The 16,178-nt window shown below is 37.0% G+C and overlaps 1 protein-coding gene across 4 annotated transcripts in view; it reads right to left on the reverse strand.

Annotated features, from left to right (window-relative positions):
• CR2 (complement C3d receptor 2) overlaps positions 1-3,172 on the reverse strand; it is a 34,161-nt gene extending 30,989 nt beyond the window's left edge. For all 4 annotated transcript variants that reach the window (XM_032645865.1, XM_032645858.1, XM_032645852.1 and 1 more), the window contains exon 1: positions 3,031-3,172. In XM_032645865.1, coding sequence (XP_032501756.1) covers positions 3,031-3,088 — 58 coding nt within the window. In that variant the 5' untranslated portion in view covers positions 3,089-3,172. The remainder of the gene's footprint in view (positions 1-3,030) is intronic.
• Between the last annotated feature and the right edge of the window lie 13,006 nt (positions 3,173-16,178).

Genomic DNA, 16,178 nt, shown 5'->3' on the forward strand with positions numbered 1-16,178 from the left:
AACAAACATGACTCCATTTAAGGAATAGAAAGAAGGCCAGTGTGGCTGGAGAAGAATCAGTGAGGGAGGAGTACAGAGAACTTCAGAGAAGCAGAGGCCTGGAGTTGAGGTTAAGGAGCATGGATTTTGTCCTAATGTGATGGGTAGCCCTTGGCAGGTTTTAACCAGAGGAGAGAAAAAGATCTGATCTCAGATGGAGGTAGATGATTGGAAAATAAGGGAATTCCTACTTGATGATTTTATTTTCTTAGTGTTGGTTAAGGTGAGGCAGTCAGTCAAGGCAGGAGTGAAATTTAAGAGCACAGGAAATTTGAATTGGCTTATGCAAATAGATAAAAGGAGAAAAATGAAAACACTCTGAGAAGGAAAATTGCTCTTTAAGACACTTGCTTCAGAATTTTCCAGAGTGCTTGTTAAATCTCAGCTTCCTGGGCCACCCCCACCCCAAGCATATGAATCTCTGGAAGGTGAGATGGAACCCAGAAACCTGTATTTTTAAAAGGCTCCACGATTCCTCAAAAAATTAACAACAGAACTACCATATGATCCAGCAATTCCACTTCTGGGGATATATACAAAGGAAATGAAAACACTAACTTGAAAAGATAACTACACCCCCATGTTCACAGTGGCATTATTTACAAATGGAAACATAGCCAACTCATGGAAACAGCCTAGGTGTCCATCAATAGATGAATGGATAAAGAAGTTGTGGATGAATATATACAATGGAATATCATTCAGCCATTAAGAAAACAAGGGAATCCTACCACTTGCAACCACATGGATGGACCTTGAAGACATTATACTAAGTGAAATAGTGAAATAAGTCACACAGAGACATACATATAATGTATGATCTCACTTTTATGTGGAATCTAAAAACAAAAAGACAAAGTTTGGAAAATAGATCAGATTTGTGGTTATTGGAGGCAGGGAGTGGGAGGAGAGAGAATTGGAGGAAGGTGGTCAAAAGGTTCAAACTTCCAGTTGTAAGAAAAATAAATACTAGTGATGCAATGTCCAACACGATAACTATAGTTAACATGGTTTTATGATACATAGGAAAATTGTTAATAGAGTAGATCCTAAGAGTTCTCATCACAAGGAGAAAATTTTTCTTTTCTTTTTATTGTATCTATATGAGATGATGGATGTTAACTAAACTTACTATGGTAATCATTCCACAATATATGTAAATCAAACCATCATGCAAAAGTCAGGAGGGGGCATGGGTATAGCATGAGCAAAGGACTTTGGGGTCTCAGTCAGGCAAGAAGATGAGCAGTGCATTTGTGATAGGAAGCAGTGGGGAATCAGGAGGGGCATACTTAGGTGAGAGTCAATTACCAAAGGATTGAAAGGCTGAAGACAGATTTTTTTTTTAAATTCCAAAGGTAGTAGGAAGCCCTTTTAGATTTTTGAGCAAGGGAGTGGAATAATGAAAAAAATGTTTTTCAATTTTAGTTTTCACCATTGGAAAAGTTAAAGACTGGTATCAGAATTACCTGTAAGAGAGGAGGTTGTTACAAAGGTAATCATAACGAATATGATTAGAATATTGGTGTAAGAATAAGACAAACAACAGAAGCACATTAGCTGTGACAGTCGACAGAAAGGTAGACCTGATCTTTCGTGCATCTGGAGTTAAATGACCGAAAGGGTGGTCCTGCTCTGGTACTGGAAGGGGATGCTCTGGCATCCTTGTAGGGTACAATGAATTGACAGGACTGGAAAAGAAGTTGATTTTCAATTGATAGTATCCTCTCTGAAATTTAGAAGAAGAAATGCAATTCTGGTAAGAAGTCAGGTCAGGAACTGTGACACATGGAGGTGTTAGAGAATGCTGTGAAAGTGTTTGTTCAAAGAGTTAACATGTAGGAGAAAGAGAGATGAAGATAATGGTTTGGGGAAATGTTCAGTTAAGGGTCAGGATAAAGTTGAATGTCAGGAAGCAGACAAAGTGAACTGTAATAGAACAAACGTATGCACTGTCCCTTAACAAGCTGGGTGTGGTCAAGCTTAAATGCTGACTCCATCAAAACAGGTCCAGACAGTCGTCTTATTACTGGCATCTAGTAGTAACATCCAACATCTAACTTTCATTTGCCTAATTTCATCTGATATTCAGGGCAGCTGAGTAAGGGTAGGGCTGCTTATCTCTAGTTTCATTTTACCGGTGAAGAAACTGAGGCGAGGGAGCGAAATGACTTGCCAAAAGTCACACAGTATTGAGGTCTGTATACAGTAAACTTCTTAATAAACTGGGAATCCAATGTACTCTGAAAATTATTTTAAAGTTATACCTATCATCACTTAGAGACTCCAATCTTAAAAAATTACAATACTTCTTTAAAATTAAGCCAATCTGAAGGAAGAAAATTATAATAAACGTTTAATGACACCTTCTGGAGCTCTTACCATTACAGAAGGTAAATAACACAAAGAACTTCAGTTTTTATTCACGTATCAACTTTTCTAAATAACTCCAGATGTTTGTCGTTTAGAACCACGCCTGGGGATCAGACATTATTCTTATTCTGGAAAGGCAGCAGGAGGCTGTGCTGCTTTTACCAGGCAGGAGGGAGTTCAGTGTGCACAGAAACTCCCGCGCCTAGCGGAGCATGCAACCGAGTCGCATGCACTCAGCACGAGTAGGCTTCGGATACCCGTCTGGGCGTTAGAGCTCAAAGACCTCCAGACCCAGAGCGCTGAGCACCTGCTGAGTCCCGGGGGCGGGGAGCCCGGAGGGCACAGAGCGGGCACGCCACGCCACAAGCCACACTGGGCAGATCACATAGTGCAGATCGCATAGTGCGTCTCTGATACAGCCTGCAATTCTGGTGGTCCCAGCCCAGGAGGAGCGAGCGGGGACGTTCAGGACCAAGAGATCTCGGGGTCTCCCAAAGCGAGCGAGGCATGCAAGACTTCCCCGCCTTCTAACTTTTGACTGTCTCCTTTGCATCGCGGCACAGAGTCCGTCCCAGCCCCAGACGCGTCCCTACCTCCGTGCTCCCATTCCCAGCTCACCGAGGACCCCTGGCACGGCGAAAGCCAAGAAAACCCAGAGCGGACCCGAGGCGCCCATGCCAAGGCTGCAGCCCCAGCGGCTGGATGCGTCTGAGACCCGCGAGCCTCCGGCAGCTCCGGGATGACAGGGCTGGAGAAGACGGCAGCTGCAAGCAGGGGAAGGTGGGCCCTTAAGTAGTGTCTGGCACCACGTGCTAGCTTGAGCGCACACCTGCTGGCTGCTGGGGGCGGGACCACGCGGTGAGGGCTGCAGAGGGGGCGAGGGGTTGGCCGGGGGCGGGCGGGCAGAAGAACTCTGATTCAGTCTTTGGCTCAGACTCTAGTCGTCAGTGCAGTGGCTTTCCAACGTTTTTGACCACGCCACCCAGTGCATCCACTTTTGTCTCTCTGGAGAACTGAAACAAAATAGTACTGGCTTTACTAATGTACAACTCTCGCTTCCATTCTATTCTATTCTGTTCTATTCTATTATCAACGCCTTACCTTTCCACTCCTCCCCTTTCCTCCCATTCCCTCCCTTCCCCTTCACTCCCCTCCCCTCTCTCTCTTGAAAATTCTGGTTTGGATTCGCTAAATTCATTTCAAAAGTTATTAATGTTTCCAACCCTCCGTTTGAAAACCGTTTATTTACAAAGGAAACTTAGGAACAGCAACCAGCTCTGCTGTTCTTTTCTTTTTCTTTTGAAGGAATTACTACAGAAAAGTTGCAAAAATAATACAAAGAATCCCTATACACCCATCACTCGATTCTCCAAATGTTAACATTTTACTGTATTTTCTTTATCATTCTCCATCTCTATTTCTAGATAAATAGCTATAGTATAGTTATATAGAGAGAGATCTAGATATATACAAACATAATTTATATGTGTACGTAAGTATAATTACATAATTTTTTACTTTGGAACTCTTTGAGATGAGTTACAAGCACGATACCCCTCCTCTAAATACTTTAGTATGTATTTCCTAAAAACAAGAGCATAGTCTTACACAATTTCAGTACAATGATCAAAAAGAGGAAATTAACATATTACATAAGGGACAGATTGTACAGATTTCTCCAATCATCTAATATTCCTTATTATAGCAAACACGTGCGGGCGGGAGGGTGCCCGCACGTGCACACACACGAACACACACCTCCCCTCTTTTTCTGGTCCAGGATCATTCTAGGATCATGCATTGCACTTGATTGTCTTTTTTCTCATTTAATCTGGTAAAAATCCTAAGTCTTTTCTGTTTTTCTGACCTTGACATTTTTGAAGAGTACACAGCAATTATTTTTGTAGAATGACTTTTAAATCAGTTATCTATTGCATAGGAACAAATTACCCTAAACTTATTAATTTAAAGCAAGAATAAACATGTATTATCTCACACAGTTTCTGGGTGTCAGGAATTTAAAAGAAGCTAAGCAAGGTGGTTCTGGCTTGGGATCTTTCAGGAGGTTGCAGTGCAGACATTGGCCAGAATTGCAGTCATCTGAAAGTTTGACTGACACTGGAGGATCCAAGTCTGAGATGACTCACTGTCATGGTTGTGGACTGGAGGCCGGATATCCTCACCAGGAGGACCTTGCCCTAGAACTATTTGAGTGTCTTGTGACATGGCAGCTGGCTTCCTGTAGAACAAGAGAGAAAAGCAGAAACCTCAGTGTCACTTAAAACCTATTCTCAGAATTCACACTGTATTACTTCCACAATATCCTGTTGGATACTATGATGGTTAATTTTATGTCAACTTGACTGGGCTATGAGTGCCCAGATATACAGTCAAAAATTATTCTGAGAATTTCTGTAAGGGTGTTTTTGAATGAGATTAATTTTGGGGGGCAACTGATATATTTATTTTAATTCTTTCCAGTTTTATTGAGATATAGTTGATATATAACATTGTATTAGTTTAAGGTATACAACGTAATGATTTGATATATGTACATATTGCAAATGACTAGCGCAGTAAGTTGAGTTAACATCCATCTCCTCACATAGTTACAAATTTTTTTCTGATAATAACTTTTAAGATCTATTCTCTCAGCAACTTTCAAATATACAATACAGTATTGTTAACTATAGTCATCCTGCTGTACATTGTATAACCAGAACTTACTTATCTTATAACTGGAATTTTGTGCCTTTTAATCACCTTCACCCATTTTCCCTGATTCCCACCCCCCACCTCTGGCAACCACCAGTCTGTTCTCCTTTTATGAGTTCAGTTTTTTTAGATTCCACATATAAATGAGATCATACAGTATTTGTGTCTCCCTGCTTGTCTTGTTTCACTTAGTATAATGCCTTCAAAGTTCATCCATGGTATCAAAAATGGCAAGATTCATTCTTTTTTATGGCTGAATATATATATATATATATATATATATATATATATATATATATATATATATATATGGCATATTTTCCTTATTCATCCATCTCTTCAAGATAGTAATTCTTTTCCTTCTGATATATACCCAGAAGTGGAATTGTTGGATTATATAGCAGTTCTATTTTTCATTTTTTGAGGAACTACTCTTTTTCCATAGTAGGTGCACCAGTTTATAATTTATATGAGTTCCTTTTTATCCACATCCTCTCCAATATTTGTTTTCCCTTACCTTTTTGATAGTAGCCATTCTAACAGGTGTGAAGTGATATCTCATTTTGGTTTTGGTTTGCATTTCTTTGACAATTAATGATATTGAGCATTTTTTCATGTTTGCTGTGCAGAAGTTTTTAGTTTGATGTGGTCATAGTTGTTTATTTTTTGCTTATGTTGCCTTTGCTTTTCATGTCAAATAAAAAAAAAATTACCAAGACCAATGTCAAGGAGCTTAGGCCCTATGCTTTCTTCCAGGAATTTAATGATTTCAGGTCTTATGTTCATGTCTTTAATCCATTTTGAGTTGATTTTTGTGTATGGTGTAAGATAGGGGTTCAGTTGCTTTCTTTTGCATGTGGCTGTTCAGTTTTACCAACACCCTTTATTGAAGAGACTGTCCTCTCCCCATTGTATATTCTTGGCCCCTTTGTTGTAAATTAATTAAGCATATATGTGTGGGTATATTTCTGAGTGCTCTATTCTATTCCATTAATCTTTGTGTTTGTTTTTATGCAAATACTATACTGTTTTGATTTTTATAGCTTTGTAATATAGTTCATAGGAGATACTATAAAATATATATGTTGGTCTCTGCCCCCTGTTCCTGGCACAGACCTCCTAAAACCCTTGAAATTGTATAACTGTTAAGAGTACTAGGAGGATCTCTTGTTCTGATATTTGTCTTTGACCCCATCCCTGACACAGGAATCATAAAACCCTTGTAAATTCCCATGATAAGAGCACGAGGAACATCTTTTATTCCCTTGACGTGACTCTGGATGGGATCCGGATTGAGGCTGGTCATGAGAAAGACCAAGCCATGATTAGAAGCTTGGAAGTTTTGCCTCCCCTCCACATCCTCCAGAGAGGATGGACATGGAGTTAATAATTGACCATAGCTACATGAGGAAGCCTTCATAAAATCCCAATAGCATGGCCTTAGAGAGCTTCCAGGCTGGTGAACACATCCACACCAGGAGGGTGACACAATCCAACTCCATGTGGACAGAAGCTCCTGCACTTGGGACCCTCCCAGACCTTGCCCTATGTATCTCTTCATCTGGCTGTTTATCTGTATCTTCTATTATATCCTTTAATAAACTGGTAAATGTAAGGAAGTGTTTCCCTGAGTTTTGTGAGCTGCTCTAGCAAATTTATCAGACTCAAGGAGGGGGTCTTTGTAACCTCCAATCTATAGTCAGTTGGTCACGGCCACAGGAAATTAACTGGGCTTCTGACTGACATCTGAATTGGGGTGAGGGGGCAGTTTTGTGGGACTGAGCCCCTAACCTGTGAGATCTAATGCACTCTCTGTGTAGGTAGTGTCAGAATTGTAGTGTAGGACCTCAGCAGGTGTTGCAGAGAATTGCTTGATGTGAGGAAAATCCTCCACACATTTGGTCACCAGAAGTGTCAGAAGGAGTGTTCTATTAAAAGAAAAGGAGACACACAAGAAAGAAAAACATAGTGGGGAAGAACTGGGTTTTTCCCTACACCGGAAAGTAAAAAGCTGAATTCTTCTCTTTATAGTTTGAAATTAGGAAGTGTGATGCCTCCAGCTTTGTTTTACTTTCTCAAGATTGCTTTGGCACTTAGGGGTATTTTGTGGCTTCATACGAATTTTAGGATCATTTTTTCCATTTATGTTGAAACTACTATTGGAATTTTAATTAGGATTGCATTGAATCTGTGGATCACTTTTCGTAGTATGGATAGTGTCGCAATATTAAGTCTTCTAATTCATAAGCACAGAATATCTTTGCATTTATGTGTGTCTTGTATAGTTATTTTTCATTTTACTTTATTCTATTTTATTTTTATTGAAGAACAGTTGATTTACAATATTATATTAGTTTCAGGTGTATGGCATAGTGGTTCAATGTTTTTATAGATTATATTCCATTTAAAGTTATTACAAAATAATGGCTACATTTTCCTGTGCTATACAATATATCCTCATAGGTTATTTATTTTGTACATGATAGTTTGTGTCTCTTAATCCCATACCCTTATCTCACCCCTCTCCCCACCCTCTCCCCACTGGTAACCACTAGTTTGTTCTGTATATGTATGAGTCTGTTTCTGTTTTGTTATATACATTAGTTTCATTTTTTAGATTCCACATACAAGTGATAACATAGAGTAATTGTCTTTCTCTGTGTGACTTATTTCACAAAGTATAATACCCTCTAGGTCCAGCCACATTGCTGCAAATGACTGAATTTCATTCTTCTTTATGGTTGAGTAATATTCCATTGCATATTACTCAGCTTCTTTATCCATTCATCTGTTTTATTTTCTTAGAAAATCAGTTTATTGCAAATCCATATGCTTTCTGCAAGAAATGCATTATAAAGACAAAGATAGGTAAAATAATTGAAACGTTATAACATGCAAACAGTAACAACAAGAAAACTGGCATGTCTACATTAATATCAGACAAAGTAGACTTCAAGGCAAAGAATTTTACAAGAGCATAAGAGAGAATATACATAATATTAAAAGAAACAATCATCAGGAAAACAAACATTCTAAATGTGCATACATTTAATGAAAAGCACAAAAGTGAAAACAAAGAACACAACACCAAATGACTGCTAAATAACCCAACTGCAATGAATCTATTAGTTTTTTCAGCACACATGTATCACTTGCCAATATAAACCACATGTTGATCCATAAAGTAGGTCTCAAAAAAGTCAAATAATTGATACCTTAGAAAATATATTCTCTGATCACAATGAAATTAAACTGGAAATCAATAAATATTAGGTACCCAGAAAAATCACCAAATGTTTAGATACCTATAAAAAATACTTATAAATAAGCCATGTGTCAAAGAAAAAAAATCTCAAGAGAAATTTAAAATTTTCAAACTGAATGATAATAAAAGCATAATATACAAAATTTGTAGGATGGAACTAGAGCAGCATGTAGAGAGAAATTTATGGCATTAAATGTTTGAAATGACATCCATTAATCTGTTGATGGGCACTTCCATATCTTAGCTATTGTAAATAATGCTGCTATGAACATTGGGGCACATGTATCTTTTTGAATTAGTGTGTTCATTTTCCTCACATTGATACCCAACAGTGGAATTGCTAGATCATATGGCAATTCTATTTTTAGTTTTTTGAGTAATCTCCATACTGTTTTCCACAGTGGCTGCACCAATTTACAATATCAACAGTTTACTAGGGTTCCCTTTTCTCCACATAATTGCCAACGTTTTTTACTTGTAGACTTTTTGATGACATGAGGTGATTTCTCATTGTGGTTTTGATGTGCATTTCTCTGATGATTAGTGATGTTGAGCATCTTATCATGTGCCTGTTGGCCATCTGTACATCTTCTTTGGCAAAATGTCTATTCAGGTCTTCTGCCCATTTTTTGATTTTTTTTTTAAATATCGTGTTGTATAAGTTGTTTCTATATTTTGGATATTAACTTCTTATTGGTCATATCATCTGCAAATATTTTATTCCATTCAGTAGGCTGTCCTTTCATTTTTTTGCTGTGAAAAAGGTTTAATTAAGTCTCATTTGTTTATTTATGCTTTTATTTCTTTTGTCTTAGGAGACAGATCCAAAAAAAATATCGCTCCAATTTATGTCAAAGAGTGTTCTGCCTATGTTTTCTTCTAGTTTTATGGTTTTAGGTCTTACATTTAGCTCTTTAACCCACTTTGAGTTTATTTCATATATGGGGTCAGGAAATGTTCTATTCTCATTGTTTTATAGGTAGCTGTCCAATTTTCCCAACACACTTATTGAAAAGACTGTCTTTTCCCCATTGCATATTCTTGCTTCCTTTGTTGTAGATTAATTGACCATATGCATGTGGGTTTATTTCTGGATGCTGTATTCTGTTCCACTGACCAATGTGTCTGTTTTAGTGCCAGTACCATGGAGTTTTGATTACTGTAGCTTTTTAGTATAGTCTGAAGTCAGGGAGCATGAGACCTCCAGCTTTGTTCTTTTTTCTCAAGATTTGGCATATAATTTGTTATAAGATTTTTTTTCTAGTTCTGTGAAAAATATCATGGGTATTTTGATAGGGATTACATTCAATCTGTAGATTACTCTGGGTAGCATGGACATTTTAACAATATTAATTCTTTTAATCCAAGAACATGGGACATCTTTCCATTTCCTTGTATCATTTTCAAATTTCTTCATGAATATTTTATAGTTCTTAGAGTATGGGTCTTCCTCCTCCTTGGTTAAGATTATTCCTGGCTATTTTATTCTTTTTCTTAAAATTGTAAATGGGATTGTTTCCTTATTTTTTCTGATAGGTCATTATTAGTATATAGAAAAGCAACAAATTTCTATATATAAATCTTGTATTCTGAAACTCTACCAAATTCATTTATTAGCACTAATAGTTTTTGGTGGAGATATTAGAGTTTTCTATATAAAGTATCATGTCATCTGCAAATAGTGACAGTTTTACTTTTTCCCTTCCAATTTGGATGCCTTTTATTTCTTTTTCTTGTCTGATTGCTGTAGCTGTTGCTAAATAAATACTATGTTTAAATAGAAGTGGCAAGAGTGAGCATCCTTGTCTTGTTCCTGATTTTAGAGGAAAAACTTTCAATTTCACAATTGAGTATGAAGTTAGCTGTGGGTTTGCCATAAATGGCCTTTATTATGTTGAAATATGCACCAACATATATGAGATATATACTTCTATACCAACTTTAATGAGAGTTTTTGTCATGAATGGAAGTTAAATTTTGTCAGATGCTTTTTTTGCATCTATTGTGGTGATAATGTGGTTATTCTTCCTTGTGTTAATGTGGTGTATCAAATTGACTGATTTATAAATATTGAAGCATCCTTGCAGCCCTGAAATAAATCCCACTTGATAATGGTGTATGATCCTTTTTATATATTGTTGAATTTGGTTTGCTAATATTTTGCTGAGATTTTTGCATCTATATTCATCAAATATATTGCCTGTAATTTTCTTTTTTGTGGTGTCTTTGTCTGGTTTTGGTATCAGGGTCATGGTGACCTCATAGAATGAACTTGGGAGTGCCCTGTAGTCTGCAATTTTTTGGAATAGTTTGAGGAGGGTAGGTATTTATCTATTTGGTATCATTCCCCTGTGAAGCTGTCTGCTGGAAGTTATTTTAAATTACAAATTCAATTTCACCACTAGTGATTGGCATGTTCAGATTGTCTGTTTCTTCCTGATTCAATTTTGGAAGGTTGTATGTTTCTAAAAATTTGTCAACTTCTAGGTTGTCCAATTTATTGGCATATAACTCTTTGTAGTATTCTCTTATGATATTTGTATCTCTGTGGTATTAGTTGTTATTTCTCTGCTTTCATTTCTTATTTTATTTATTTGGGTCCTCTCTCTATTTTCCTTATGAGCCTGGCTAAAGGCTTATCAATTTTTTTATCTTTTCAAAAAACAGTTATTGATTTCAATGATCTTTTCTCTTTTTTTTTTTTTTTTGGTCTCTCTTTTATTTATTTCCTCTCTGATATTTATTATTGCCTTCCTTCTGCTGACTCTGGGCTGTGTTTGTTCTTTTTCTAATTTGTTGAGGTGTAGGTTAGATTGTTTACTTGAGATCTTTCTTCTTGATATAGGCATTTATCACTATGAACTTCCCTCTCAGAACTGCATTTACTGCGTCCTATATTTTATTTCCATTTTCATTTGTCTCAAGATATTTTTTAATTTCCATTTTGATTTTTTCTTTGACCCACTGGTTGTTCAGTAGTATGTTTAATTTCCACATACCTATGGAATTTTCAGTTTTTCTTCTTGTAATTGATTTCTGGTTTCATGTCTTTGTGGTCAGAAAAGATGTTTGATATCAATTCAATCTTCTTAAATTTATTAACTTGTTCTTGGCCTACATATGATCTATGCTGGGAGATGTTCTATATTGAGAAGAAAGTGTATTCTGCTGCTGTTACATAGAACGTAATATAAATTTCCATTGAGACCATCAGGTCTAACGTCATTTAAGTATAATGTTTCTTTGCTGATTTTCTGTCTGGATGATTTATACACTGCTGAAAGTGTGGTTTTGAAGTCCCCTAACATTGCTGTATTATTTGTTTCTCCCTTCAGCTCTGTTAATCTTTGCTTTATATATTCTGGTGCTCCTATGTTAGGGACATAAATATTTACAAATATTATGTTCTCTTGTTGGATTGACCTCTTTATCATTATATATTGACCATCTGTCTCTTTTTACAGTCTCTGACTAAAAATATATTTTGTCTAATATATATAAGTATACCTACTCCTGCTTTCTTTTAGCTTCCATTTGCATGGAATATATTTTTTTCATTCATTTCCTTCACTGTGTATGTGCCCTTAAAGCTGATATGAGTCTCTTGTAGGCAGCATAGAATTGGCTCTTTTTTTTTCTTTTTCCCATTCAGACACTCTATGTCTTTTGATTGAAGAATTTAGTCAATTTACATTTAAAGTAATTATTGTTAAGTATGGACTTACTATTGTCATTTTAATTATTTTCTGACTGTTTTGTAATTCCTTTGTGCCTTTCTTCTCTGTATCTCTTCCTTTGTGATTTGATGGCTTTCTGTAGTGTTATGCTTTGATTTCATTCTCTTTACTTTTTGTACATCTGTTATAGGTATTTGTGCTGTGGTTACCACAAGGCTTGTATAAAACATCTTGTACTTATAATAGTCTATTTTAAACTCATAACAGTTTAAGATTGAGCACGTACTGAGGCTCTATATTTTCACACTCTTCCACCCATATGTTGTTTTTGATATCACAATTCACACCTTTATTATATCCATTAACAAATTATTGTAGTTATAGTTATTTATACTACTTTTATCTTTTAAACTTCATACTAGATTTATAAGTGATTTATCCACCACCATTACAACATTAGAGTATTCTGAATTTAATTATATATTTATCTTTTCCAGTGAGATTGATATTTTTATATGTTTTTCTGTTACTAATTTGCACCCTTTTATTTCAGGTTGAGAAAGTCCCTTTAACATTTCTTATAAGGCTGTTCTTGTGGTGATGAATTTCTTCCACTTTTACTTATCTGGAAAACTTCTCATTTCTCCTTAAATTCTCAAGGACAATTTTGTTGGATACAATATTCTTGATCAACCATTGAATATATCATGCCTCTCTATTTTGGCCTGCATAGTTTCTGCTGAAAAATCTGCTGCTAGTCTTATGAGGGTTCCCTTATACATAATACATTGCTTTTCTCTTTCTGCTTTTAAGTGTTTCTCCTTGTCTTTAACTTTTGACCATTCAGTTATGATGTATTTTGGTATAAGTCTCTTTGGATTAATCTAACTGGAACTCTCTGGGATTCCTGGATCTGGATTTCTGTTTTCTTCCCCAGGTTAGGGAAGTTTTCAGCTATCATTTCTTTGAATAAGCTTTCTGTCCCTTTCTCGACTTTTTCCTTTCTGGGACCCCTATAATGTGAATATTGGTCCACTTGATGGTGTTCCACAAATCCCTTAATTTTCTTCATTCTTTCCCATTCTTTTTTCTCTTTACTCATTGCATGAATTGCTTTTAGTTCACTGATCCTTTCTTCTGCTTGATCTAGCCTGATGTTGAACCACTCAGTTGAATTTTTCATATCAGTTATTGTATTCTTCAGCTCTGTGATTTTTGTTTTCTTCTTTCATATATTTTCTATTTCTTTGTTGAGATTCTCACTTTGTTCATGCATTGTTCTCCTGATCTCAGCGAGCATCTTTATGATCATTATTTTTAACTCTTTTCCAGGTAAATCACTTATCTCCCTTTCATTAAGGTCTGTTTCTGGACCTTTATCTTATTCTTTTGTTTATAACATATTCCTGTTCCTTCATCTTCTTTATTCTCTCTGTTGATTTCTGTGCATTAGAGAAAACAGGTACCTCTTCCAGTCTTGACAGAGTGGTTTTATGTAGAAAATGAATCATGTTGTTCATGCCAGTCCTAGCTCTTGGTTGTTTCTCAAACTTTTTTGCCCAAGCCACCTCTTTGTTCTCAGAGGCTCCCAATAAATATGGGTGTGTCAAGATCTGTCAGTGTCCCAAAGGGAAGGATCTCAGTCAGCACCTAGAAGCATGCTGATTGGAAGCTGGAACCTCAGGAAGCAGCTGTTAAAGTGTGTATGTAGACCTCTTTCAAGGAAAGACTGGGAGCTGGGCATTTCTGTCTGCTCCCCCTGCACTGAGCCCTGGGGAGATAGCTGGTTAAAAACTGTTTCTTTGTTTGTTACAGTCTGTGGTAACATGAACACAAGCCCTGCTTTCCACCAGAAGCAGGTGATAAAAGGTCCCTGGGTGGCAGCCACAAAAGCCAGGATGACAAACATGTGTTCAAACTCATTCCAGGTAGATACTGGTGACCTGGAGCAAGCCAGAGGGAGAACATGGAGATGACACTTGCTAACATCCCTGGTCTCCAGGGAGGATCACAGTCTGCTAGGTGTCTGCTAAATTAGAAACCTGACACTTGGGCAGCACCCTTTAAAGCAGGCAAATAGACCTCTTTTAGGGAAAGACTAGGAGATGGCCATTTCTGTCTGCTCCCTGTGGACTAAGCCTGGAGGGTTGGGGTAGGGATAGCTGATTAAGAAGTGCTTCTTTGTTCATTACAGTCCGGTGGAACTGGACCTCAAGCAGTGCTGGCCACCAGAACCAGGCTATCCAAGGGGTACATCCCCTGGATGGCAGTTGCAAAAGCCAGGATGCCAGATGTGTACATAAGCTCTTTCCAGGGCGACACCAGCAACCTGGTGCTGGCCACGGGGAGAACATGAAGATAGTGCCTGCAAGTGTCCCCGGTCTCTGGAGAGGATTGCAATCCACCTCGAGATATGTGTTAAAATAGAAGCTTGACCTTCAGGTTATATCTTCTAAGATATGGAAATAGGCTTATTTCAGAGAAAAACAGGGAATGGGTGTTTTGGCATGTCCATAGGAGGAGGTAAGTTCAGGAGCCTCCCAGGTCACCATATTGGACTGGAATCCTTGAAATTAACATGTAATATCAGTAGACTATGTAAAGCACATTGTCCTGCCTAATGTGCCTTATCTAATCAGTTAAAGGTTTGAATAGAAGAAAAGGCTGACCATTCCTTGAGTAAGAGAGAATTCCTCCTGTGTGACTACCCTCAGACTGGGACATCGGCTTTTATATTGCCTTCAGACTCGAACTGAAGATCAGCTCTTCCAGAGGTTCAAGCCTGCTGGCCTTTGGACTAGAGCTACACTGTTGGCTCTTGTGGGTCTCTAGCTTGCCAACTCACCTTGCAGATCTTGGGGTTTATGAGCCTCCATAATTGTGTGAGCCAGTTATTTATTATAAATCTCTGTTTCTGTCTCTGTCTCTCTTTCTTTGTCACTTTTTCTGTCTCTCTCTTTCTCTGTCTCTTTGTATGAGTCTCTGTGTCTCTGTCTCTATATCTCTTTCTCTGTAGAGAACCTTGACTAATACAGACACACAGATCAGCCCCTTTCAGTGTGAGAAGGCATTATACATGGATGAGAATAACAGGAAGCAGGGATCACTCAGAGCCATCCTGGAGGCTGGCCAGCACTTGCCTCAATTTGGTTTTGTCTGATGTTTCTTCATCAGATTAGATTCTGATTATGCATTTTTTTCAGGAACATCACAGAAGGGATATTATATCCTTTTCAGTACATTATGTCAGGAGGCATATATTATCTATTTGTCTTGTTACGGATGGTGTTAATTTTGATCACTTAGTTAAAGTGGTGTCTGCTCAGTTGTTCTAGTGTAAAGTTAATATTTTCCTTTTGTAATTAATAAGCATTTTATGAAGAGATTCTTTAAAACTATGTAGATATCTCATTTTTCATCAAATTTTTACCCACTAATTTTAGTTTTAATATTTTTATGATTCTTGCCTAAATCGATTATTACCATGATGGTTGCCAAACTGTATTTTTTTCTCATTCAGTCATTAATTCTATATTTATTATTGACATTCCACTATAAAGAAAAGATTTCCCTTCTCTCCCATTTGTTTATTCATTTATTTATATCAACACAGACTCTATATCAATATAGACTTCATTTATTTAATGAGTCATAATCTATTACTATCATTATTTATTTTGATTGCCCTTGATATGTCTGGTGGGAGCCCTCAAAGTAGCTCCTGTGTCATTTTGACTGGTTGTCCTCATTCTTTGAACATTTCTTTTCTTGCAAAACAAGATGCCCCAGGCTCACCTTGTGTTTTTCCAGACCCAGCACTAGAATTTGTCATTTCTCCAAAGGATTCTGGTTCCTTTAGTAGAGAAAGGTATTTGAAAACCAAGATCTGGATACTAAGTGTGTTCATTACCATTGGAGTAACATTGCTTCTAGACTCTCTCAGAGAACAGAGGTGGGAAACATATGTTTGTATAGATATCCCTATACCTATTTAAATCTATTTCTATTCATATTCATGTATAAGTCATGAATTTATATCAGTTCTTCAAACTCAAGGCCAATACCATGGATGTTATTTTAACCTTCCCTCTTTCCTTATTTGTAACTCC

The sequence above is a fragment of the Phocoena sinus genome, chromosome 1 (genome assembly GCF_008692025.1).
Source record: "Phocoena sinus isolate mPhoSin1 chromosome 1, mPhoSin1.pri, whole genome shotgun sequence".
NCBI lineage: Eukaryota > Metazoa > Chordata > Mammalia > Artiodactyla > Phocoenidae > Phocoena > Phocoena sinus.